General features: G+C 51.9%; 2 protein-coding genes across 3 annotated transcripts in view; one reads left to right on the plus strand and one right to left on the minus strand.

Annotated features, from left to right (window-relative positions):
* PLBD2 (phospholipase B domain containing 2) overlaps positions 1-11,524 on the plus strand; it is a 32,402-nt gene extending 20,878 nt beyond the window's left edge. The window contains exons 6-12 of one of the 2 annotated variants that reach the window (XM_002823790.5): positions 861-958; positions 4,219-4,379; positions 4,965-5,060; positions 5,326-5,397; positions 6,874-7,026; positions 7,674-7,836; positions 8,391-11,524. In XM_002823790.5, coding sequence (XP_002823836.1) covers positions 861-958; positions 4,219-4,379; positions 4,965-5,060; positions 5,326-5,397; positions 6,874-7,026; positions 7,674-7,836; positions 8,391-8,558 — 911 coding nt within the window. In that variant the 3' untranslated portion in view covers positions 8,559-11,524. The remainder of the gene's footprint in view (positions 1-860; positions 959-4,218; positions 4,380-4,964; positions 5,061-5,325; positions 5,398-6,873; positions 7,027-7,673; positions 7,837-8,390) is intronic. The other variant, XM_009248283.3, reaches the window with a different exon arrangement.
* Positions 11,525-12,471: 947 nt separating this feature from the next.
* SDS (serine dehydratase) lies at positions 12,472-19,455 on the minus strand. Its single transcript, XM_002823793.5, has 7 exons — positions 19,303-19,455; positions 18,859-18,898; positions 18,454-18,593; positions 18,263-18,354; positions 16,934-17,161; positions 13,422-13,546; positions 12,472-12,680 (listed from the first exon to the last, which is right to left on the minus strand). The coding sequence occupies exons 1-7, from the start codon at positions 19,453-19,455 to the stop codon at positions 12,472-12,474; spliced, it is 987 nt and encodes a 328-aa protein (XP_002823839.2).
* Between the last annotated feature and the right edge of the window lie 6,913 nt (positions 19,456-26,368).

A 26,368-nucleotide genomic window follows, 5' to 3' on the forward strand; every position in this document is an offset into this window, starting at 1 on the left:
TATTTAACACATACACACATACCCCCGCACACACAGAGTTGTCCCTTGGTATTGGGGAGGGGGTTGGCTCCAGGAGCCCCTGTGGAAGCTCAGGTCTCTTCTATAACACAGCCGACTGTTTACCTATAACATATACATATCCTCCCATATCCTATAATCATCTCTAGATTACTTATAAGACCTAATACAATGCTATGTTAATAGTTGTTATACTGTATTTTTAAAATTTGTTTTATCTTTTAGTGTTATTTCTTTTTTTTTTTTGAGACGGAGTCTCTCTCTGTCACCCAGGCTGGAGTGCAGTGGCGCGATCTTGGCTCACTGCAAGCTCTGCCTCCTGGGTTCATGCCATTCTCCTGACTCAGCCTCCCAAGTAGCTGGGACTACAGGTCCCCGCCACCACGCCTGGCTCATTTTTTGTATTTTTAGTAGAGATGGGGTTTCACCGTGTTAGCCAGGATGGTCTCGATCTCCTGACCTCGTGATCCGCCTGCCTCGGCCTCCCAAAGTGCAGGGATTACAGGTGTGAGCCACTGCACCTGGCCGTGTTGTTTCTTTTTAATCATGTTTTTTTCCTAGTATTTTTGGTCCCCAGTCCATTGAATCCAAGGATGTGGAACCCACGGACATGGAGGACCAACTATATAAGTTTTGCTGCTAGCTTTTATTTTTACTTGCACACATATGCACTTTTCTATGCCCAATGACCTCATTTGCTAAATGACAAAAAGGACACAGTGGGGGCTTCCTCGGAGGCCTGCCTGTGCCCCACCTTGAGATCTGAGTCTTGTTAGGCGGGGTGCAGGGGCCTCCACCTGAGCCTGTCTGACCAGCATCCCTGGCTTGCTGTGCCCGCACAGGGGACTACCCGCTGGTTCCCGGCAGCAAGCTGGTCTTCTCCTCCTACCCCGGCACCATCTTCTCCTGTGACGACTTCTACATCCTGGGCAGCGGACTGGTGAGTCCCCTTCTTGTGTCTCCTCTGTTCCTGGGGTGTTTGTCACACGGCGGCTCTGAGCCAGCAGGATTGATTCCTGCAGCCAGTGGGGACCAGGCTGCGGCCCAGTGCTGGGTGCCATGTAGGAGCCAGGGGTGCAGCGGAGGACGAGGTGGACGCTGCCCCACCTGCCATTCAGAGCCCAGACTCGCCCTTCCCCTGCTCTGGGGACTTGGACCACCACAAGGGCGTGTTTAAACGTAGACCCCCAGGCCCCGCACAGGGACTCCAAAACCTGCAGATGGCCTGGGACTCTGCATGTAACCCTGGTTGTCAGGAAAGGCTGGACTTGGGGATGTTTGGGACTATCCGTGACCTCAGTGACCTCACTTGTTTTTATGTATTCAGGATAACTGTGCCCCCCCCACCCCCACATCCCCACCGCTTCTCTCTCCTCCTGCCTCCCTCTTGCTTTCCTCAGAGCCCCTCTGACCTGACCAGGTTTGCTGAATAGAGGCTGTTTACAGTGTGCTGTTTTCATCTTTTTTCCTGGCTGCAGTCCAGACTTGTTTAGAAATCTGTCCCTGGCACCCCTCGCTGAGAAAGTGAACCCTTTGATCTCCAGGGCAACGAGACAGAGGAGAAAAAACATCACTCTAAAAAACACCCTTAGCGCAGAGAATGCCAGCTCCCTGCGGGGACGGGAGGGGTGGGGACTCTTCTTCTTGTCTGATCCTTGCTTTTTTCTGAGTGTGGAACGAGACAAGAGAGGGCCAGGCGGTGGGTGAGGGAACCCCCGTGCTGTGGCCCAGGTGAGGAAGGGGACTGAGGCAGCTGGGGAGGGACACGTGAAATGGTTCCACCTGGTTACCAGGAAAGGATCTGGGCAGGAAACTTCCCTTCCATCAGGGTGCCTAACTGTTTTTGTGCCATAAACGCCTTGGGCAATCCGGGAGGCTGTTGGCCCTCTTCTCAGAATAGTGTTTTAATTTTTATTATTAATTAATTTATTTATTTTCATAGAGATAGGGTCTGTCTCTGTCACTCAGGCTGGAATGCAGTGGCGTGATCATGGCTCACTGCAACCTCCCACCTCCTGGGTTCAGGCGATCCTCCCGCCTCAGCCTCCTGAGTAGCTGGGACTACAGGCACATGCCACCATGCTCAGCTAATTTTTAAATTTCTTGTAGAAATGAGTTCTCGCTATATTTCCCAGGCCAGTCTCGAACTCCTGGGTTGAAGGGATCCTCCTACCTCAGCTTCCGAAATTGCTGGGATTATAGGTGTGAGCCACTATGCCTGGCAGATTAGTGTTTTTAGACACATAAAACAAAATGTATAGGATTATGGAGGAAACCAGTTATAGTGAAATATGGTTATCAAAATGTAAGTAAACTTTTAGTATATATGTGCTGCTTTATTAACACACTGAATAATAAGATCCAGCAGCAGGTGTGATAAATACCATAAATCAGAAGAAGCAAGGTGCACAAATGATACTTTAAAGTATGTACAGCCTTGTAATCTGGTGGAAAAACATCTGTGATTTCTGACAGTGACAGTCCCAGTGACTGCTAATACCACTGTTGTGTGTCACGTCAACAGTGGAAAGAAATACCAAATTTCAGGATTTTTTTTTTTTCAGAGATAGGATCTCACACTGTCATGCAGGCCTGAGTGCAGTGGCATGATCACAGCTCACTGCAGCCTCTATCACCCCAGCCTCAAGCGATCCTCCCATCTCAGCCTCCCAAGTAACTGGGACTATAGGCGCCTGCCACCATGCCTGGCTAATTTTTTTATTTTTTGTAGAGATAGGTTTTGCCATGTTGCCCAGGCTGGTCTTGACCTCCTGGGCTCAAGCAATCTGACCCCCTTGGCCTCCCAAAGTGCTGAGCCACTGTGTCCAGCCTTTTTTTTCCTCTTTAAAGAGAAAAAAAAATCACATTTATGGATACGGCTATCTTTTAGCTGTTCTGAGCTTTTTGTTGGTGGTGGTGGTGGTGGTTTTTTTTTTGTTTTTGTGTGTGTGTGTGTGTGTGTTTGTTTGTTTTGTTTTTTGTTTTTTGGTTTTTTTTAGATAGGCTCTCTCTCTGTTGCCCAGGCTGGAGTGCGGTGGCACAATCTCAGCTCACTGCAACCTCCGCTTCCAAGGTTCAAGTGATTCTCGTGCCTCAGCCTCCAAATAGCTGGGATTACATGAATTTTGTCTGATTTGGTTTTTAACTCACAAGAACTAAGCTTTACTTTTCAAATATGCTGAAGGCAGCCAAGGGTTCCAGGAGGAGATGGAGAAGGGAGAGGAGCCAATCGGAGGCAGCGGTGGGCATCCTGCCTGCCCCAAGGCTGGAGGAAGACTGAGGGCCTCTCCTGTTGTAAGGCCTCCTAGTCCTCTGACTGCTGCATCTGCCAGGCTGACAGCCTCAGGCCGTGCAACTTTTCATGCAGAACTGTGGGAAAGGGGTGGGAATGGGAGGTTGCCCAGCTTGGTGAGGGAGTGGGTTCATGGGAGCAGCTCTTTGGGCCTCTCAGGGGCTGTTCCCCAGGGCAAAGCTAGATGCATGATCCCAAATCCTCCTCCGTGCTTGTCCAAGGAACCAGTGGGGAACGTGTGCCTCAACTGGATTATTTTTATTTATTTCTTCTTTTGTTACCCAGGCTGAAGTGCAGTGGCACGATCTGGGCTCGCTGCAACCTCTGTCTCCTGGGTTCAAGTGATTCTCCTGCCTCAGCCTTCCCAGTAGCTGGGATTACAGGTGTATGCCACCACACCTGGCTAATTTTTGTATTTTTAGTAGAGACAGGGTGTCACCATGTTGGCCAGGCTGGTCTGGAACTCCTGACCTCAGGTGATCCACCTACCTTGGCCTCCCAAAGTGTGAGCCACCATGCCCGGCTGATTAAGTAAGTATTTAACACCTGTAATCCCAGCACTTTGGGAGGCGGAGGTGGGCGGATCACTTGAGGTCAGGAGTTTGAGACCGGCCTAGCCAACATGGAGAAACCCTGCCTCTACTAAAAATACAAAAATTAGCCAGGCGTAGGGGCACGTGCCTGTAATCCTAGTTACTAGGGAGGCTGAAGCACGAAAACTGCTTGAACCTGGGAGGCGGAGGTTGTAGTGGGCTGAGATTGCACCACTGCACTCCAGCCTGGGCAAGAGTGAGACTCCATCTCAAAAAAAAAAAAAAAAAAAAATTTAGGAGCCATAACTGATGAAGTACTGCCACTTGGTGGCAGCATGCCTAGGCTGTGCAGCGGCCCCCTTGACCTTCCCACAGGTAACACTGGAGACCACCATTGGCAACAAGAACCCAGCCCTGTGGAAGTATGTGCAGCCCAGGGGCTGTGTGCTGGAGTGGGTACGCAACATCGTGGCCAACCGCCTGGCCTTGGATGGGGCCACCTGGGCAGACATCTTCAAGAGGTTCAACAGCGGCACGTGAGTGAGCTTCTGGCCCTGTGGCTTTCCCTGCACCAAGAGATAGACCAACCTCCCCTTTAACACTCAGACTTCAGGGGACCAGATGTGGCACCCAGGCCACACACCCCACACCCTCCTTTGTTTCATACATGGGGAGACTGAGGCTAGTTAAAGAAAGGATTTGCCCCTCCCCTGCAGGCTCCTCAGCCTAGGAAGGGGTGCCTTGGTGGCAGTACACGGAGAGCACTTGGAACCTGAAGACTCTCAAGGGGACAGCGGGGAGGGCTGTTTGAGGAGGTGAACATCGGTGGGTGGCGGGGCCTGTGAGCCAGAGACACTGGAACTGGGCAGTGCAGGTCTTACAGCGTCCAGCAGAGGAACTGACCTAGGGAGCCATAGAATATTCTGGAACAGTCAAGCAGCATGACATGAGAGGAGTTTGTGGATACCTTGTCATGCTGCAGTGTCCAGGTGTCAGTTGAATGGCCGGACACCCCCAGGCCCACTTCCTGTGATTCCTAGCTGAGTGGGACACTGCGGGGTGGGGAAAGCTGGGGAGGTGGCTTCAGGCTCTGTTCAGTCCTCCCTCCCCCTGCCCGGCAGGTATAACAACCAGTGGATGATTGTGGACTACAAGGCGTTCATCCCGGGTGGGCCCAGCCCCGGGAGCCGGGTGCTCACCATCCTGGAGCAGATCCCGTGCGTACCCTGGGAGGGAGGGGTGGAGGCTGGGGGCCGAGGGGACTGCCAGGGTGAAGGCCCAGAGCTGTGCTGGCGCTGCGCAGGAAGTGAACGATCTCAGGAGGGTGTGGCTAGAAGAGAAGGTGTCCCTGGTGGGGGCTGAAGTTCAGGACTTAATCCATCCCCCAGGCAATGGGGAGCCATCGGGGTTCCCCGAGCAAAGCAGTGCCCACAGGAGCCCCTTTTCTGATCACCTCCACCCCATCTCTTTTCTCTATCTCAGCGGCATGGTGGTGGTGGCTGACAAGACCTCGGAGCTCTATCAGAAGACCTACTGGGCCAGTTACAACATACCGTGCGTGCCTTCTCACCCCGCTCCCCGTCACCCTCCAGGGCATCCACCTCACTCCTTGCCCAGCTCCTTCCTAGGCAATATTTTTAAACCCACAGAACGAAGAATCCCAGCCTACCCCCTTTTCTGGCCAGGAGAGCCCAGACAGTTTGGCAGTGTAGTTGCATGACTTAAGTCAGCATCCATGTGACCTCTGGTTCTAACATCCAGAGCAGGGTGGTGTGGGGTGGCCAGGCTCAGGGACTGGCCCCTGCCAGGGTCTCTGACTGGATCTGCCTTACTGGGCTGTACAGCTGTCACCTCCTGAGGCTCACTTACTTTACCTGCATTTTCTCATTTGACTCTTAAAACTGCCACAAGTGGTCGCTAGAGTTCCTGTTTCCATCTCACGGATGATGAAACTGAGGCCCTGAGAAAGTACCTCACTTTCCCAAGCTTCCCCTGTTGGCGAATGGTGAAGGCAGGATTTGTTTTTTGTTTTTTGTTTTGAGACAGAATCTCTCCCTGTCACCCAGGCTGGAGTGCAATGGCGCAATCTCAGCTCACTGCAGCCTCCGCCTCCTGGGCTCAAGTGATTCTCCTGCCTCAGCTTCCTGAGTAGCTGGGATTACAGGCGCCAGCCACCATCCTTGGCTAATTTTTCTCTTTTCAGTAGAGACAGGGTTTCACCATGTTGGCCAGTCTAGTCTCAAACTCCTGACCTCAAGTGATTGCCTGCCTCGGCTTCCCAAAGTGCTGGGATTACAGGCATAAGTCACCACACCCGAACTGAAGGCAGGATTTGAAGCCATGTCTTTTGGGCCCCAGAGCCCAAGCTTGGCCACACCACCAAGCCACCCCCCAGCACAAATGGAAGACATTATTGTTATCCCAAATGTCACAGTTGGTTTTGTTGTTGTTGTTGTTGTTTGTTTGTTTTTTGAGACAGAGTCTCGCTCTGTCACCCAGGCTGGAGTGCAATGGTGCGATCTCAGCTCGCTGCAACCTCCGCCTCCCGGGTTCAAGTGATTCTTGTGCCTCAGCCTCCCGAGTAGTTGGGATTACAGGCACGCGCCACCATGCTGGCTAATTTTTTTTTGAGACGGAGTCTCGCTGTGTCGCCCAGGATGGAGTGCAATGGCTCGATCTCGGCTCACTGAAACCTCCACCTTCCAGGTTCAAGTGAGTCACCTGCCTCAGCCTCCCGAGTAGCTGGGATTACAGGTGCGCACCACCGCGCCTGGCTGATATTTGTATTTTTAGTGGAGACAGGGTTTTACCATGTTGGCCAGGCTAGTCTCAAACTCCTGAGCTCAGGTGATCTGCCCGCCTCGGCCTCCCAAAGTATTGGGATTATAGGTGTGAGCCACTGCGCCCCGCCTGAATGTCGTAGTTGTAAGTGATAATGTCCTGGTGTGACTGCTCCTCGCCTCCCTGGCCACAGCCTTGGCTGAGTGAGGCCAGTGGGGGGTCACGGGTGACCATCCTTGTCCCCTGCAGGTCCTTCGAGACTGTGTTCAATGCCAGTGGGCTGCAGGCCCTAGTGGCCCAGTATGGGGACTGGTTTTCTTATGACGGGAGCCCCCGGGCCCAGATCTTCCGGCGGAACCAGTCACTGGTACAAGACATGGACTCCATGGTCAGGCTGATGAGGTAGGTGCCGCTTGGGTGGTGGGTTGGGGAGAGGGAGGCCGCAGGAACACATAACTTCCTGTGCGCTTTTTGTACCAAGTCATTCAAACTTTGCTGCCAGCCCCAGAGGGCCAGCAGGGGGTGGTCAGATGTTGGACACAAGTGCAGCAGCTCGGTGGCCACACTCCACTTGGGTCCTGTCACTGTCCTCATAGCTAAGGGGAGGATGCTAGACATCTGTTGAGTGACCTGTGGTGCTAGGCACTATGCTTGGTACCAGGAGCAACAGGTAGAAAACCTATGCCCCACTGTCCTGTCTCTTGGGCGGTGCAGAAATCCATCAAGTTCTTGCACTGGTGTCAATGTGTAAAGATGGCTGTGTTCCAAGAGAGGCTATCCAGGAACAAACGGTTGCCTCACCTGGCTGGCGCGGTGGCATGGAGGCCTTCCCTGAGGATGTGTGCCTGAGCAGAGAGCTGAATAATGAAGGCAGAGTGACTTAGGTGAAGGGGTCCGGGCCCCAGGCAGAGGAACTGTCAGGGGCAACGTGCGGTGGGAGGGGCTCATCAAGTTGAAGGCTGGCAGCTGTTAACAGGGCTGCCTGTGAGGATTTTGGCCCCCGTCTTAGCCTCTGGGATGACTGATGTTCCCTCCTTTTCCCCATCCAGGTACAATGACTTCCTCCATGACCCCCTGTCACTGTGCAAAGCCTGCGACCCCCAGCCCAATGGGGAGAATGCTATCTCCGCCCGCTCCGACCTCAACCCGGCCAATGGCTCCTACCCCTTCCAGGCCCTGCATCAGCGCTCCCATGGGGGTATCGACGTGAAGGTGCTGCCTCCTCCCTAGGGCCTGAGAGCTGTGGGTGAGGGAAGTCACCATCACCAGCCTGGGGGAGGGGACAGGTTGGGGCAAAGCTGATGGCGGGGCAGGAATCACAGTCGGAATTGGGCTGTGGTTGGGGTCACAGTAAAGGTGATGGTATGGGCTGGGCATGGTGGCTCACGCCTGTAATCCCAGCACTTTGGGAGGCCCAGGTGGGCAGATCACTTGAGGTCAGGAGTTTGAGACCAGCCTGGCCAACATGGTGAAAACCCTTCTCTACTAATAATACAAAAATTAGCTAGGCATGGTGGCGGGCGTCTGTAATCCCAGCTACTCAGGAGGCTGAGGCATGAGAATTGCTTGAACCCCGGAGGCAGAGGTTGCAGTGAGCTGAGATCACGTCACTGCACTCCAGCCTGGGTGACAGAGCAGAGACTCAAAAAAAAAAAAAGTGACAGTTCAGAATTGGGCTCTGGGGTCAGGGTCAGAGTGGGAGTCTGGGCGCCTGGATTGGGGCAGGCCAGGACCCCTGCTCAGCTGCGGCTCTGCCCTGTCCCCAGGTGACCAGCATGTCGCTGGCCAGGATCCTGAGCCTGCTGGCGGCCAGCGGTCCCACGTGGGACCAGGTGCCCCCGTTCCAGTGGAGCACCTCGCCCTTCAGTGGCCTGCTGCACATGGGCCAGCCAGACCTCTGGAAGTTCGCGCCTGTCAAGGTTTCGTGGGACTGAGGCTCTGTCCCTGCTCTGCTGCTTTCGCCCCTGCTGACCCTCGGCAGGGTCACCCCTGTCCCAAGGCCACTGGACCTCCAACTCCAGCCCCTTCTGGGGGCTTTGTTCTCTGATCTGGGGTCTGAGTCATCTCCTAGGGTGGGGCACGAGCTTGATGGGGCTCAGAACTGACCCTCTGTCTCCCCTGAGGTGGGTGGGCACCGTGGCGTCTCTTCTGCCCTGCCCTAAATCTCTCGCTCTCTGTTTCTCTCTATTTCCTGCTGCTGCTCTCTCGATCTCATTCCCACCTCTGGGGCCCCTTCCTCGTGCTTCTCCTTCCTGAGGGCTTGGGAAGGTCCTGGGGTCAGACTGTGGGGCTTCCATGGGGTGGGAGGAGCCTGTTCCAGCACCCTTCTCCCAGCTGCATTCCCATGGGTGGCCCTGGAGCTGGTGAGCTTTGTCTGGGCGTTGTCTCCAGCTGGCATTGCTCCTCCCATCTCTGGCCCCTCTGCTCCCTCAGGAAGCAGTCCTCTTGTCTCCCTTTCTGGGCAGCTTCCTTGAGGACAGAAACTTGAAAACAAACACAAACCAAAGTTTCTAGCCATCTGTGGCTGGAGGGTTCTGAATGTCCTCTCTCCATGTCAGGCAGAGGGTCAGCCCCGACACTTCAGCCTCAGGCCCCACCCCACCCCACCCCAGGCCTGCCCCTCACCTCAGGGCCATACCCACAGTGCCCTGATGGAGGAACCAGACTGCAGGCTGTGCCACCATTAAACAAGAGTGGCTGTGGTCCCATGCTGTGCTTCTTGGGGTGGCAGGGAAGGCGGGGTCAGCGCCTTTTCTCCTCTCAGGTTTGGGTTCTGCGCCATCCCCCATGCAGCCTCCTGTGCAGCCCTCTGTCTGTCCTTCTGTCCATTCATTCATCTGCCAACATACTCACCCATCATCCATCTGCACACCCTCCCACCCACCCATCCATCTTCCATCCATCCATCCACCTATCCATTTATCATTCATCCACCCACCCATCCAACCATTCAGCCATCTCCATCTGTCCATTTTCTTTCTTTCTTTCTTCTTTTTTTTTTTTTTTCCTGAGCGGGAGTTTCACTCTGTTGCCCAGGCTGGAGTGCAATGGCACAGTCTCTGCTCACTGCAACCTCTGCTTCCCGTGTTCAGGCGATTCTCCTGCCTTAGCTTCCTGAGTAGCTGGGGTTACAGGCATGAGCCACCATGCCTGGCTAATTTTGTATTTTTAATAGAGACGGGGTTTCACCATGTTGGCCAGCTGGTCTCGAACTCCTGGCCTCAAGTGATCTGCCCGTCTCAGCCTCCCAAAGTGCTTAGATTACAGATGTGAGCCCCTGCGCGCCTGGCCTCATCTGTCCATTTTCCATCCACTTACCCACCCACCCATTTACTCATCCAGCCATTGACTCATCCATCCACCTATGAGATGAGACAGGGAGGGATCCTTTTTTGTATTGGTCTGTACACCACAGCATGGCTTACGAAGTTCTTACCTATCTATTTATCACCCATCCACCTACCCATTTATCTACCCACCCATTCATCCACCCACCCATCCAACTACCTATCCATCCATCCATCTACCCACCCAATCATCTACCCACTCACCTATCCACCCATCCACCTACCTATTTGTCACCCATCCAACCATCCATCCATCCAATCACCCATCCAACCATCAATCCAACCATTTTCATCTGTTCATTTTCCATCCATCTACCCGTCCACCCATTCGCTCCTCCATCCACCTACCTATCCATTTATCACCCATCTACCCATCCATCCATCCTTCCATCCATTTATCCATCCGTCCAACCATTTCCATCTGTTTATTTTCCATCCATCTACCCATCCACCCATTCATCCATCCACCTACCTATCCATTTATCATCCATCCACCCACTCACCCATCCATCCAACCTTCCAACCATTTATCCACCCATCCAACTATTTCCATCTGTTCATTTTCTGTCCATCTACCCATCCTCCAATTCACTTATCCATCCACCTACCTATCCATTTATCATCCATCTACCCACTCACCCATCCATCCATCCTTCCAACCATTTATCCACCCATCCAACCATTTCCATCTGTTCATTTCCATCCATCTACCCATCCACCCATTCACTCATCCATCCACCTATCCATTTATCACCCATCTACCCATCCATCCACCCACTCATCCATCCATCTATCCATCCATCCATCCATCTACCCACCCACCCATCCATCCACCTACCTATTCATTTATCACCAATCCATCCACACACGCATCTGTGCAGATTCATTAATATCCACCCATTCATCCATATTTATCTATTTTCTATCCATCAGCCATCCATTCATTCATATCCATCCATCCATCCATTCATCCAGATGTTTATTGAGCACCTGTGTTCTGGGTCCTATTTGGGAGCCTTGTTAACCACCAAGACCTTCCTAAGCCATATTGTGGTGTACAGACAGATACAAAAAAAAGGCTCTCTCCCTGTCTGATCTCATGCAGCCTGCCTTGGAGACAAGACTCTCCCAGTGCTGTGTGCTTGGAGAGAGGAAAGCACACAGCCCTGGAGTCAGAGACCTGGGTTTCAGTTCTGTCTCCACCTCTTACTAGCTAGCTATGGACTCAACCTCTCTGAGCCTCGATTACCTCATCTGTGAAATGGGGTAATGGTGTGAGCAGCGTTTCCCTGGGGGATGTGATGCAGCCCACACGGGGCCTCATGCACTCAGCATCTCTTTATTAGCAAACACTTATTGAACCCCTAGTACATGCCAGGCACTGTTATAAGGTCCCGGGGATACTTTATAACAAAAGGGACAGAAGCGTTTCTGCTCTTGTGAAGTTTACATTGACTAGATAGTAAGCAAAATAAATGAAATATGCAGTGTGTCAGTGCTGGTAAACACGTGGAGAAAATAAAGCAAGGTTGGGGTCTGGGGTTGGGAATTGACTTGTGGTTTTATCTTATTTTCCTATTTATTTATTTATTTTTATTTTTTTTTTTGAGACGGAGTCTCGCTCTGTCGCCAGACTGGAGTGTAGTGGCGCAATCCCGGCTCACTGCAACCTCTGCCTCCTGGGTTCAAGTTATTTTTCCTTTTTGTAGAGACAGAGTCTCACTATGCCAACCAGTCTGGTCTTGAACTCCTGGTGATATGAAGTTGGCCTCCCCAGCTGCTTCTGCCTTCAGCGGAGGCAGCCTTTGTCCCACCCCAAGTCCCTCTTGTTTTGCCACCTTCTTCCTGTGGTGTAGGGATGCCCCGTCCTGGCATGCAAGACCAGCTGGAGTCAGGCTCCTGGCCTCACTCTGTGGCCCCAGTTGAGAGCTGGGGCTGAGAGCAGACTTGGGGTGGAAGGAAAGCGGGAAGGAAGACAGCTGATGATGGGGAAATGCACAGGATCTTTGTTTCATAAATATATTTTATTTTTCAATGAAAAAGTTTGCACATTAGAAAAATTAGTAAGGGTCAGGGGTGGGCTTCCTGGGAGGATGGCTGAGATGGTTCCTCAACCCTGGATGGTGGACCTGTTTACCTTCCCTGGGAACAAGTTCTGGGGCGAGGTCACAGCTTCGAGGAATTCCTCACTGCTGTGATTCAGGTCTCTCCCATCCACCCTGCTCTGGGTACCTGGTGTGTTACTTGTCGGCACTTGTCACGCCAGCAGGTTGGCTAAGGATGGGCACAGAGCAGTCACACAGATACCAAAAAGGTCCAATTCATAGCCTCACTGGCTGCCAACCTTTGGCCTCTGCATAGTGGGCTCCTGATAACAAGAAGTTAACCTGCACCCAGGCCACAGGCCTCAACCAAACATACAACGAGGCGTTGGATAAAACTCCAGCCCCTCCAGGGGTCTCTTGGGCTAGGAGAGGGCAGATCGGTAAGGGGACCGTCCTCACTTGGGCAACCCATTTGTCATGCTCAGCTGTTCCTTGAGCGCTCGCAGCTGGGCCAGGCTGATGTTGCTGCCCCCGCAGACGATGACCACAAGGGATGGCAGCGGGGTTTGGAGATTCCCTTCCAGTTGGAGCTTCTGGATCACGTGGCTGTAGACGGCAGCCAGGGCTGCCCCGCAGGCGGGCTCCACCAGGATCTTCTCATCATCTGCCAGAGAAGGGGTGTGACAGGGGCGTGGCCTGAGTTTCCCAGGGTGCACAGGAGCTGACAGGCCATTGGCAGGACTTGGGAATACTGAGCCAATCAGCTCTCAGCCCTGGCTGCAGCCGCAGGTCCTGAACCAAACATCGCGTCATCACCCTGAATTGGCCCTTCCAAGCCTGAGCCAGGGCCTGGGTTTCATCATGAGTGCTAACACTGATAGAATGAGTGTGGTTGCGTTAGCACTGTGTTGAGAAGGATTCTGAGGCATCATCTGAGCAAGAGTTCCATGGTTAGTTAGCCAAGTGTGCAGCAGGTACAGAAGCATAAATGGTACTATTTTTTTCTCTCTTTTTTGCCATCCCTGCCCTAGACTGAACCCAGAAAGAGTCCAGCCTAGTTACAGACTCACCTCTGAATGAATCAAACTCTGAGCCCCATGTTTTCCTTTTTTACCCTGGCTACCAGGAAACTCAGAAGCAACATTTTAAATACTCACTTATTGTTTTCTGTTGCTATGGTTATCAGGCTTACTTTTCTATTTACTTTTCCATTATGTGTGGCTTTTGCTTTTCTATTTCTACACGGCATTGTATTATCTTCTATTAATGGAAAATTCTAGGCAGAGATGGAAGACACAACTGTGAAGAAAATTTGGGGTGAGTGGGATCCCCAGTGGCATACCAAGTGGAGAGCCACTTAGCGCCTGAGTCAGCAGGTCAGGTCAGGGGAGGACCTGGCACATACCCACGAACTTCTCAATGGCGGCCACAGCCTCCTGGTCCGAGATAACTTCAGAGAAAATGGGGTGTTCCTGAAACAGCTTCAGGGCCTGAGCCCCCACAGTCTTCACGCCCAGGGCCTTGGCAACACTGAGAGAAGTGGGAACCCAGAAGAGGATGGGAGTGGGGGAAACAAGACAGAGATGGGGGCAGGGAGGGAGAGAAGGAGATGGATGTGAGACGGAGAAGGCAATGCATCTGGGGGCAGGGGGACAGGTGTCACCTCTGCAGCTGTAAAACACTGAAAAGCCTCAGGGATCCCCAAACCAAGTGGGGTCTTCTAATAAGGTGCAGTGTTTGAATGGCATCATATAGTATATTCTTTATTATCATTATTTTTAATTTTTTTGAGACTGAGTGTCACTATGTTGCCCGGGCGGGTTTTTTGTTTTGTTTTGTTTTGTTTTGTTTGTTGTTTTTTTTTTAGACGGAGTCTTGCTCTGTTGCCCAGGCTGGAGTGCAGTGGTGCGATCTCGGCTCACTGCAATCTCTGCCTCCCGGGTTCAAGCAATTCTCCAGCCTCAGCCTCCCGAGTAGCTGGGACTACAGGTGCCCACCACCACACCCAGCTAATTTTTGTATTTTTAGTAGAGATGGGGTTTCACTATGTTGACCAGGCTGGCCTCGAATTCCTGACCTCAGGTGATCCACCGCCCTCGGCCTTCCAAAGTGGTGGGATTACAGGCATGAGCCACCATGCCCGACCCCAGGCTGGTCTTGAACTCCTGGGCTCAAGTGATCCTCCTGCGCTCAAGTGATCCTCCTGCCTCGGCACAGCATCATATTCTGATCAACACTAAGTCAGGAGCAAATGCCTAAGAGGACCCTTGTTGTTCCCTGATAGGACTCCCTGCTTTTGCTCTGGATTACAACCACTACCTGGTTAACCCTCATGAAGCTTAGCACCACTCTGCCTGCCCACATCCTGCTGTGTCCTTCAAGGCTCAGGATTAAGGCCACCTCCTCCAAGGAGTCCTCCTGGGAGAGTACTGAGTCCCATGGCCCTATGTGGAATTCTCAAATAGTCCTCCCCCATAGTAACAAGCGCCCTGAATACTTCTTGAGAAAGTGTTAGGTGCCAAGCACTTCACAAGCATTATTGAATTCACACAAGAATTCTGCTGTTGTTAATTGGCTTGATTTTGGAAAGGGGAAACTGAGGCAGAGAGTATACAGTCACTTGCCCAAGGTCACACACCTAGGGAGTGCTGGAGCTGGGGCTGCAAGCAGGATCTGTATAACTTCAAGACCTGCACTGGTAACCAATGTGTTGACGCTGTTCCCAGCCTCCTGGGGTGACCACTAGCTCTATTCCCAGCTCAGCTGCCCCCTCTCCCTTCCCCAGGAGCATCTTGAGGGCCTGGGCCACCTCAGCCCTCAGCAGCACATGGTTTACAGTAGGTGCCCAGCCATGACGTTTTCAGTCCCTACAGTGTGGGACACAGCAGCTCCATATGCCAGGCTCAGGGATCTGGAAGAAGTTCTTACCTGGCTGGACTCAGTCTTCCCTGTCTGTAGCGGAGACTGTTGTCTGCCCCGGTGTCTTTTCTAGCTGCACATATGGGCACCTGGTGTAAAGACATTTCCCAGCCTCCCTTGCAGCTGGATGTGGCCATGTGACTAAGTTCAGGCCAATGAAAGGTAAGTGGAAGTGTTGTGTCTGTCTTTGAAGATTGGAGCATAGCCTTCTGCCCTTGCTTCCCCATCCCTGCCAAATGGAATGTGGGTGTGATAGCTGGCACTCAGGCAACCATTTTGGACCAAAAGGCTACGTGCTAAGGATAATGGGGAAACAAACTCAAGGGACCCGGGGCCCTGACTTTTCTCGGTAAAGTTCAATCTCATTTAAGTCACTGTTATTTGGGGCTTCTGTGTAATGGGGCCAAAACCTAATCCTAATTAAATACTATCTACCAGCAGGGCGCGGTGGCTCACACCTGTAATCCCAGCACTTTGGGAGGCTGAGGTGGGCAGATCACCTGAGGTCAGGAGTTCCAGACTAGCCTGGCTAACACGGTAAAAACCCATTTCTACTAAAAATACAAAATTAGCCAAGTGTTGGGGCAGATGCCTACTCGCGAGGCTGAGGCAGGACAATCGCTTGAACCCGGGAGGCAGAGGTTGCAGTGAGCCGAGATTGTGCCATTGCACTCCAGCTTGGGCAACAAGAGCGAAACTCCGTCTCAAAAAACAAAGACAAAAACAAAAAAGCTATCTATCAAAGGTTTGGGGCTTGGACATGAATTCCTTAGGAGCAAGACTTGTGTTTACGCACCACTCTCTCCCCAGATCAGCCAGTGTCTTACACACAATAGGGGCTCGGTAAATGGTTGGCAAAGTAATGAGGTATGTAAAACCTTGCCACAGAGGACTCAGTAAATGATTCCTATGAGACCTTCCTTCCTTCCTTCCTTCTTTCCTTCCTTCCTTCCTCCCTCCCTCCCTCTTTCCTTTACCTTCCTTTCCTTTCCTTTCTCTTTCTCTTTCTTTCTTTCTTCCTTTTTCTTTCTTTTTTTCTTTCTTTCTTTCTCTTTCTCTTTCTCCCTTTTTCTCTTTCTTTCTCTTTCTCTTTCTTTCCTCTTCCTTTCTCCTTCCTTCCCTCCCTCCCTTCCTCCCTTCCTTCCTTCCTCCCTCTTTCCTTTCCTTTACCTTTCTTTCCTTTCCTTTCTTTCTCTTTCTTTTTCTTTCTTTCTTCCTTTCTTTCTTTCTCTCTTTCTCTTTTTTCTTTCTTTCTCTCTCTCTCTTTCTTTTTCTTTCTCTTTCTCCTTTTTTCTCTTTCTTTCTCTCTCTTTCTCCTTTTTTCTCTTTCTTTCTCTCTTTCTTTCTTCCTTCCTTTCTTTCTCTCTTTCTTTCTTTCTTTCTTTCTCCTTCCTTCCTTCCTTCCTTCCTTCCTTCCTTCCTTCCTTCCTTCCTTCTTTCCCTCTCTCCCTCCCTCCCTCTCTCCCTTCCTTCTTTTTCTTTGTTTCTAGAAGGTCTTGCTCTGTTACCCAGGCTGGAGTGCACTGGCATCATCATGGCTGACTGCAGCCTCAGTCTCCTGAGCTTAAGCAATCCTTCCCACCTTAGCCTGGGACTATGCGTGTGTGCTACCATGCCCAGTTAATTTAAAAAAACAAAACAAAAACCTTTTTTTAGAGGTGGGAATCTCTCTATGTTGCTCAGGCTGGTCTTGAACTCCTGGCCTCAAGTGATCTTCCTGCCTCAGCCACCCAAAGTGCTGGGATTACAGGCACAAGTCACTGTGCCCAGCCTCATCCGAGGCTTTTCATGTGAGGAAGTGTGACATGTTGGAGTCAAACAGACTTGGGTTTGAGTCCAAGCTGTACCACTCACTGGATGTGACCCTGGGCAAGTGATCAAAGCCTCCATTGCCTCATCTGTAAAACAGGCTGACATCAGGATCTATCTCGAAGCCAGCCCTAAGGGGGACTCCCCAGTGCTTGCTGGACACCTGAGGGAGGCACCCCAGCTGCTCACCTGGTGATCTTGGGAAGGGAGACGAGCTTGCCTGCCGTGGTGGCAGCGTGGAAGCTGTGGGCACCAAAAGTCTCCATGGCGATGACAGGCACGTCCCCCCAGCCCACCTCCTGCAGCCCCTGGACCACTCCACACAGCAGGCCCCCGCCGCCCACTGATAGCGCGATGGCCCCCGGCTTTTCCCACAGTGCCTCCTTCAGCTCTTTCACGATGGAAGCGTGGCCTTCCCTGGAGGGTGGGGAGAGGGTGTGGTGGGTCAGGGCTAGGCTTCCTGGAGACACCAGCTCAGGTTTGCGTGGGCCTCATCCCAGCTGATGGGGCCTGGAGCTAGTTCCCTCCCCACACCCATCTCGGCTTCCAGCTGCCAGCATCTGTGTCTCTACCTGAGGACCTTCTCTGGCCACCTGAGCTACCTGCAAACACAGTCAGGGGATGGCAGCCCCTTAAGGCAGCCCTCAACCAACGGCTACGAGTCGGCGTATAAACTCCCCTGCTCCTTCTCCCAGGGGGCGGGAAACTGCGGTGCGCCTTCTATACTGGATCCCAGGGTCCCCAAGGGATTAAGCTCCAGCCACCCACAGCAGCCACCTGCCCTTGAAAGCCCCCTTCCTGACATTTTGGACTGGATGATAGAAAAAGAAAAAAGAAAAAATCAAGCCCCCTTCCTTCACTGGCTCACTTCCCCACTCCCCCACTGAATCGCCTCCCAAATAAACTCCTTTCCCTGAAAGCTTAGTCCCCAAGTCTGCTTCCAGGAGGACTCAACTGCAGACACTTGGGCATCTGTGTGCTTGCATGTTCAGCCTTGGGTGTGTTGCGTGTGCAGCCGTGGATAATGGGCATTTGGTGACGTGTGTGCACCTGCTGCTGCACCTGGGTGTAACGTGTGTTTCTTCTTTCTTTTTTTTTTTTTTTTTTGAGATGGAATCTTACTCTCTTGCCCAGGCTGGAGTACAGTGGCACGATCTTGGCTCACTGCAACCTCCACCTCCCGGGTTCAAGCGATTCTCCTGCCTCAGCCTCCCTAGGAGCTGGGATTACAGGCATGTGTCACCACACCCAGGTAATTTTTGTATTTTTAGTAGAGATGGGGTTTCACCATGTTGGTCAGACTGGTCTCAAACTCCTGACCACCTTGGCCTCCCAAAGTGTTGGGATTACAGGCGTGAGCCACTGTGCCCCGCCCAAGTGTGCTTCTACATGGTGGTGTGCGCACACATGTGCAGCTGCTGGGCATGAGGACGTGATGATGTGCATCATAGCAATGCCTGCCCAGTGATATAGGGCAGTGGCTGCCACCCCCACCGAGTGATCTTGAACTCCACATACCAGATGAGGGGGTCATCAAAGGGGGGAATGTAGACCCAGCCCGGGTTGTTCTTCACTAGGGCCTTGGCCAGCTCGAAGGCTTCATCCAATAACTGCAAGGCCGCAGGGGAGATAGAGGGGGTGAGGCACAGGGGGCACCCTGTCCAGCCACCAGGCGCCCTCTCTCTGCCCTGCCCTGGGTCGGCACTCACCTCACCCACCACCTTGACCGTGGCACCTTCATTCTTGAGGCGCTCAATGGTGAGAGCGGGTGTGGTGCTGGGCACGACGATGGTGGCGGGGATGCCGAGTTTCCTGGCTGCATATGCAGCCGCCATGCCTGCGTTGCCCGCTGCCAGGGTCGGGGTTGGAGAGCATGTCAGTGCGGGAGCATCTGGGAGCCCAGGCAGGACTGCTTACCCTCTACTGGGGGCTCTGGAGTCCCCCCCTTACCTCCCCACCCTGGGCGACTGCTGGTCTCCCCCTGGAATTCCAAATTGGTGGCTGCTGCCATTGTTTTCAGTGGCACATTGCTGGGAAAAGCAGGGCTCAGAGAAGCGGAGTGTCTGATCCCAGGACACACAGCAGAGGACAGGATGGGGAAGCAGGTCACTTACCCGAGGAGCAGACAAAATGTGCACAGCCTTGCTTGGCCCACTGTGGAGACAACAGGAGAGGCACTCAGGCCCACCTCCCAGTCATTGCCTGTGCTCTTCCTCCCCACCTGGAATACCTGCCAGGGTTCCAGTGGACACGGATGTTTCCTTCACTCAGAATTTGTTCTACCCTTGTCTGAGACTGCACCTCCTGTCTCCAAAGAGACTGGTTCAGGAAAGGGTGGAGGAAAACAGGTGACTGATGGCGCTGGGATCAGTCCCAAGGGACCCTCCTGGAGGGGCACCCCTCAACCAGAGGAAGCCCTAATGGTGGACGCTCAGTCCTTGTGGGGAGTCAGCAGGCTTATCCCACAACACCTTTAATTTCACACAGCACTGGCCCTCCCCCGTCGAGGAAGGAGGACCTGCCACCCCTGCCCGGATGATGCTGACCCAGTCCCGTACCCTCTTGCAGAAGTGCCCAATGCCCCGGATCTTGAAGGAGCCGGAGGGCTGGGCACTGTCCATCTTGAGGTAGACGCTGGTGCCGGCCATTTTGGACAGGGCCATGCTGTCACGGATGGGGGTCTTCACATGCAGGGGTTCTCCGGACATCATTGCTGGGAGAAAGGAAGGAAACCCAGAGGGTTAGGAGAGCTAGCTCCGGTGCCAGCACTGCCAGAGTGACCCCTTCCTTCACTTCCCAGCAAGCCAAGCAAGGCCTCAGATGAGACAGCATCCTGGAGACCTGGGCTCTAATTGCAAGTGGGCCACCTACTCGCCATGTGACATCAGACAGGTAATCACGCCTCCGCCTCAGCTCTATCAGGGATCACCCTCCACTCCTGACCTCTCACACATTTGCTGGGAGGCTGAAGAGAGAACACTCAAACCTTGGAGCTTTCAAAATGCATGAGGTGAATCCGGGCACAGTGGCTTATGCATGTAATCCCAGCACTTTGGGAGGCCAAGGCTGGTGGATCACAAGGTCAGAAGTTCGAGACCAGCCTGGCCAACATGGTGAAACCCTGTCTCTACTAAAAATACAAAAAATTAGCTGGGCGTGGTGGCGCAAGCCTGTAACCCCAGCTACTTAGGAGGCTGAGGCAGGAGAATCACTTGAACCCAGGAGGCGGAGGTTGCAGTGAGCGAGATCGCGCCATTGCACTCCTGCCTGGGTGACAGAGCAAGACTCTGTCTTGAAAAAAAAAAAAAGAAGAAGAAGAAGAAAAAAGAGAATTAGCCAGGCATGGTAGCAGTCACCTGTAATCTCAGCTACTCAGGAGGCTGAGGCAGGAACATCACTTGAACCCGGGAGGTGGAGGTTGTAATGAGCCAAGATCGAGCCACTGCACTCCAGCCTGGGCAACAGAGTGAGACTGCGTCTCAGAAGAAAAAAAAAAGTCTATCTATCTATGCAAAAAATTCAGGGACACCCCCACACACAGATAATCCATCCACACACACATACTCCATCCACACACACACACAATCCACCCCCACACACGATCCATCCACACATGCACATATAGTCCATGTTTCTTTTTTTTTTAATTTTTTTATTTGAATTTTTTTTTTTTTTGTCCACATGTTTCCGTTTGCACAGAGCATCTCAGGAAACATGCATGACAGGCTGGCCAGGGTGGGGCCTCTGAGAAGAGCTGGCCCTCGGGATCGTAGCACCCACCTTTTGCACAGTTTGGATGTTTCACCATGTGCCTCTATTACTTACTTAAATGCATATATTTTAAAAAAACCTGGGCCAGGCACGGTGACTCACACCTGTAATCCCAGCACTTTGGGAGGACGAGGCGGTTGGATCACGGGGTCAGGAGATCGAGACCATCCTGGCTAACACAGTGAAACCCCGTCTCTACTAAATACAAAAAATTAGCTGGGCGTGGTGGCTGGTGCCTGTAGTCCCAGCTACTCGGGAGGATGAGGGAGGAGAATGGTGTGAACCCGGGAGGCGGAGCTTGCAGTGAGCCGAGATTGCGCCACTGCACTCCAGCCTGGGCTACAGATTGAGACTGTGTCTCAAAGAAACAAACAAACAAACAAACAAAGACAACCTGACAGTTGGCTCTTCTGACATGCAGTTCCAAGTATCTTGGCTTAAATGGACGATCCCAGGACCCAGCAGAATGCCTGACTTATAGTAGATGTTCAATAAATATTTATTTAAAAAAAACAAAAAAAACCTAACTTTTGGGAAGCCCAATATTCAGTTAGGAAAAGCTCTTTCATAATTATTAATTTTGTCGTGATTATTATAGCAGTGACTAGTCACTTAGCTTTTAAATTTTATTTATTTATTTATTTATTCATTCATTTATTCCAGTGGAGATGGGGTTTTGCTGTGTTGGCCAGGCTGGTCTCCAACTCCGGGCCTCAAGCGTTCTGCCCACCTCGGCCTCCCAAACTGTTGGGATTACAGGCATGAGCCACAGCACCCGGCTTGCTGTTGTTTTAAGTTACATTTTGGGATAGTTTTGTACACAGCAACAGGAAGCGGAATATTAACATAATTTGCCCAAAGTCACACTGTGAGTGAGGCAGGGAGGCAGGATTTGAACTCGGGCAGTTGGCTCCAGGGCTCAGGCTCTCTCTGCGACCCATGGGTGTGGCTCAGGCTCCCACTTCTGGATGGGCTCTGGGGGATGAAGCAGCTGGGGTGGCCCGAGGTCTAGCCACGGCCACGTCCACCCACCCAGCCTTCCCATCTCCCCCGCCTTCCGCTGAGAGTCTCAGGGCGGATTTGATTCTCCTCAACTTGGGCCGGGCCAGAAGAGATTAGCAACAATGGCCGAGGGGCTCTCTGGTTCCCCCTCCCTCCACCATCCCAGAAGGCCAGGCAAGGGTGGCTAGCCAGAGACCCATCTCCAATGCCACCTGGTCCAGCCCCCTGTCCTGGGCACTCCTAGTTTGGACATCCATCCCCCCCTCCCAGAATGAGCCAGACATCCCTTGGTCAGAGGGAGAATGAGGGGTGGGGATTCCAATTGCCCCACCAGCCTTAGCATCCCCTTATTTAGGGGTCACCCCTTGTCTGTCTGAATTAACTGACATTCGGGGCCTGGGAGGGGAACTTGAATAGACACCCTCTCTTCGCTGGATCTCTTGAATAAAAATCAGAGACTGGGGCAAACTTCAAAACAGGACGTCCCCAAATCGGCATGAACTTTCAGCTTCTGGAGGTTAATCCCCAAACAATGGGATCCCGGTTTTTATTTAGTTATTTTTAGAGAATCTCCCTCTGTCACCCAGGCTGGAGTGCAGCGGCACGATCTCGGCTCACTGCAACCTCCGCCTTCTGGGTTCCAGCGATTTTCCTGCCTCAGCCTCCCTAGTAGCTGGGATCACAGATGTGCACCACCACACCCGAATAATTTTTGCATTTTTAGTGGAGACAGGGTTTCACCGTATTGGGCAGGCTGGTCTCGAACTCCTGACCTCAAGTGATCTGCCTGCCTTGGCCTCCCAAAGTGCTGGGATTACAGATGTGAGCCACTGCACCCAGTTCTGACTGACTTGACATTAAAGGCCGGTGTAGGTCACCAAGGCCTGGCCTCAGGGACAACGGGGTGGGAGTCAGAGGAGCCGGCCACAGAGACCCTTTTCAGGTGGGTTTGGGGCGCCTCTCTTGCCGTTTGTCCCAGGTGGTGCCATGGGATGCCTTCAGGTAAAAGGACAGGGCTCCCTCTGCAGGCAGCCCCTTCTCTGCCACGGCTTTCCGTGAAGTGAGCATCCGTTAACTGCATCCAGCCTGCCCCAAGGATCCCTGCCCCAAGGATCGCAAGACTTCAGAAGAGGTTGTGCCCGGGGAGGAGGAGGGAGGGAGCCCTGAAGCCGCTGTCTGCCCACTCGACTTTGGCAGTCAGAAGCCGCCTTCCCTCTCCCTTGGTTCACAGTAAGCGCTCAGTCGGTATGAACTATTATGAAATCTGGGCTGGACACCTTAAGTGCAGGTCATCCTTTCACCCTCACAACCACCTGAGGAGGAAGGCGCTACGCTCATCCCTGTTCTACAGATGTGGAAGCTGAGGCACAGAACTGGACACAAACTCAGTGTTTAGGCCCAACTGACTCTTTTTTAAAAATTTGAGACAAGGTCTTGCTGTGTCACCCAGGCTGGAGTGCAGGGGCACAATCATTGCTCACTGCAGCCTCGACCTCTTGGGCTCCAGCGCTCCTCCCAACTCAGCCTCCCCAGTAGCTGGGACTACAGGTGTGCACCACCACACTATACTAATTAAATTCTTTTTTTAGGTCAGGAGTTTGAGACCAGCCTGGCCAACATGGTGAAACCCCATCTCTACTAAAAACACAAAAATTAGCCGAGTGTGGTGGCACATGCCTGTAGTTCAAGCTACTCGGGAGGCTGAGGCAGGAGAATTGCTTGAACCCAGGAGGTGGAGGTTGCAGTGAGCCCAGATTGTGCCATTGCACTTCAGCCTGGGTGACAGAGTGAGACCTCTGTCTTAAAAAAAAAAAAAAAAAAAATTTTTTTTTTTTGTAGAGATGGCGGGGGAGTGTCACTCTGTTGCCCAGCTCAGTCTTGAACTTGTGGCCTCAAGCAACCCTCCCGTCTCAGCCTTCCAAAGTGTTGGGATTATGGGCATCAGCCACCATGCCCAGCCTTGACGGACCCTTTCTATGTCTCCCTCTTCCCTGGGAAACCACAGGCTAGCCCGGGACATTCCAGTCCTCAGGTGGGACCGAGGATGGGGCCACTTACCCGGCAAAGGCGATGGGTCTGAGCAAGAGACAGAGCCAAGCCAGCGAGGGAGGGAGGGATCAACTGAGTAGATAGCTCACGAAGAGAGGGGACTGAGGACGGGTGGACAGTCTTCTGAATGGTCCCAGGGGCTACTCGGTCCTAGGCTTTATTCCCCTGGCACCTCTGGGCAGCCAATGCGGCCCTGGGGCTGGCTACACCCCCTACTCCCTCCCGCCAGGACCCACCCCTCTGGCTGGAGGCCGCTGGGGCTGTCAGAAGGGAGGTGGAATCTGGCCAAGCTTTCTTCTTTGGCAGCTTCCTCCTGCCATTCCCACAACCCACTCCTCCTCCCTCTTTCCACTTCCCCTTTCTGTCCTCAGTTTCGTGAAAGGAAAATAAAAAATTGGGACCCCAACTCACTACGCCAAAAGAAAAAGAATTAGGCTAAAAGCTGAGTCATGTAAGAAACTGCCTTTCCTTTAGTTCCTAAGCAGATCGCTTCAGATGAAAGGTTAAATATTGGCTCGGCATTTTGGGAGGCCGAGGCGGGTAGATCACCTGAGGTCAGGAATTCGAGACCAGCCTGGCCAACATGGTGAAACCCCATCTCTACTAAAAATACAAAAATCAGCCGGGCGTGGTGGCACGTGCCTGTAATCCTAGCTACTCAGGAGGCTGAGGCACAAGAATTGCTTGAACCTGGGAGGTACAGGTTGCCGTGAGATGAGATCTCACCACTGCACTCCAGCCTTCACAACTGAAAGGAAAAAAAAAAAGGTTAAATATCCCCACAGGTCGCTACTCTATGTTCACCTTATCTTATGTAAAGTGCCGATTTATTGAGATCAAGACAAATACATAATTGGCTACTTCCCTATCTGCCCCTCTTCTCTTACAAACTGTGGATTTGGTAATGTGGCCACACCCTCCTTCTTTCCCCTCCAGCTTGCTTTTCTCCTTTAGATACTGACACCCTAAAGTCACATCTGGAGAAAAGCACAGAACCTGTCTCCCAGGTGCATTCCTAACCTTGGCGAAATAAATTTCTAAATGGATTGAGTCCTGTCTCAATCTTTTTGATTCTTTTTGATTTACAGATTGGAGACTCATGAAAGGGACCCTGGGTGGAGGCGGCCCTGACCTGTGACAAGTCTCCTACTGGTGCTTGGTGGGTCTTGCTCTGTCACCCTGGCTGGAGTGCAATGGCATGATCTCGGCTCACTGCAACCTCCATCTCCTTCAAGCGATGCTCCTGTTTCAGCCCCTCAAATAACTGGGAGTATAGGCATGTGCCACCACACTCAGCTAATTTTTTGTATTTTTAGTAGAGATGGGGGTTTCACCATGTTAGCCAGCCTGGTCTTGAACTCCTGATCTCAAGTGATCCACTCGCCTCAGTCTCCTAGAGTGCTGGGATTACAGGTGTGAGCCACCATGCCGGCCTTGAGCGATCTTGATTGCCCTCCAAAATAGGACAGTTTGCTGAGGCCTGGGAGCTCCCCACCTCCAGAGAACTCCTGATCTCCCACAATTGGTTGATATCTAAGCTTGATTTCCCTGAACAGCTCCTTTTCTGCGTTTTACTCACTTCCGACAAGGAAGGTGAGTTTTCCGGCTTCCATGATGATAGCAAGCAGACAGCTGCTTTCTGGAGTTTCACTTGTGTCGACAGGGGAGGCAAGTTTGAGTTTTCCCTGCTTCTAGGATGGTAGAGAGCGGTCTTCAGCCTGGGTCCCATGACTAGAAGTTAGGGTTAACAACCAGCTGGTCTTAATTTCTCCCTACTTTTAGAGCGCTCAGTAATCGTATAAATTGCTTGATTGTTTGTTTCCCTTGCTTAACTGTTTTTGTTTCTGTTGTTGTTTTGTTGTTTCTGTCTTTTCCCCATTGGACTGGACCAACTCCACTTTACTTGGTCAAATCTGAAGGAAAGTTTCATATTATGGCGAACAAGGTCTCATGAATTGGCTAAATATCCACAGCTGGAAAAAATAAAAAAAAAAAAAAAAAGGAAAAAGAAAAAGCAGCCAGCAAAAGAAAAAAGAGAGAGAGAGAGAAGGATTTTGATTACCTGAGGGGCATTATTTACATAACAAGGCCATCTTTTGCTAGCCAAGCCAAACTGAAAGAGGCTACATGGCTGTCACCTCACGCTAGTTCAGTAGCTAAGATTCTGTCCCTTTTTCACCGCCGTGGCCTGGGCTTGGTTCCTAAATCAAGTCCTTTCTGGTTTGATGTTTGTGTTACTTTTGAAATATTAGCAGTTTGTCCCAGCTAAAATATGGTGATGAGATTTAAAAGGATTTTTTAAAGAGCTCAGTGGTTAAAAGCTTAATTAAAGGCGAATATCTAAGATGTGTGTGTGCGTGTGTGTGTGTGTGTGTGTGTGTGTGTATGTATTTATTTATTTATTCATAGGGCCTTAATGCATTTTTTTTCTCTCCTAGGATCTGGTTTTTTTTTTTTTTTTTTTTTTGAGATGGAGTCTTACTCTGTCGCCCAGGCTAGAGTGCAGTGGCATGATCTCAGCTCACTGCAACCTCCACTCCCTGGGTTCAAGCGGTTTTCCTGCCTCAGCCTCCCGAGTGGCTGGGATTACAGGCGCACACCACCACGCTGGGCTATTGTTTTTGTATTTTCAGTAGAGACAGGATTTCACCATGTTGGCCAGGCTGGTCTTGAACTCCTGGCCTCAAGTTATTTATCAGCCTCAGGCTCCCAAAGTGCTGGGATTACAGGTAAGAGCCACCCCACTTGGCCAGGATCTTGTTTTTTGAGATAAAGTTTTCTTTTTTCTTCTCAGTTGACTGA

Source organism: Pongo abelii, chromosome 10 (assembly GCF_028885655.2).
Source record: "Pongo abelii isolate AG06213 chromosome 10, NHGRI_mPonAbe1-v2.0_pri, whole genome shotgun sequence".
In the NCBI taxonomy this organism is placed as follows: Eukaryota; Metazoa; Chordata; class Mammalia; order Primates; family Hominidae; genus Pongo; species Pongo abelii.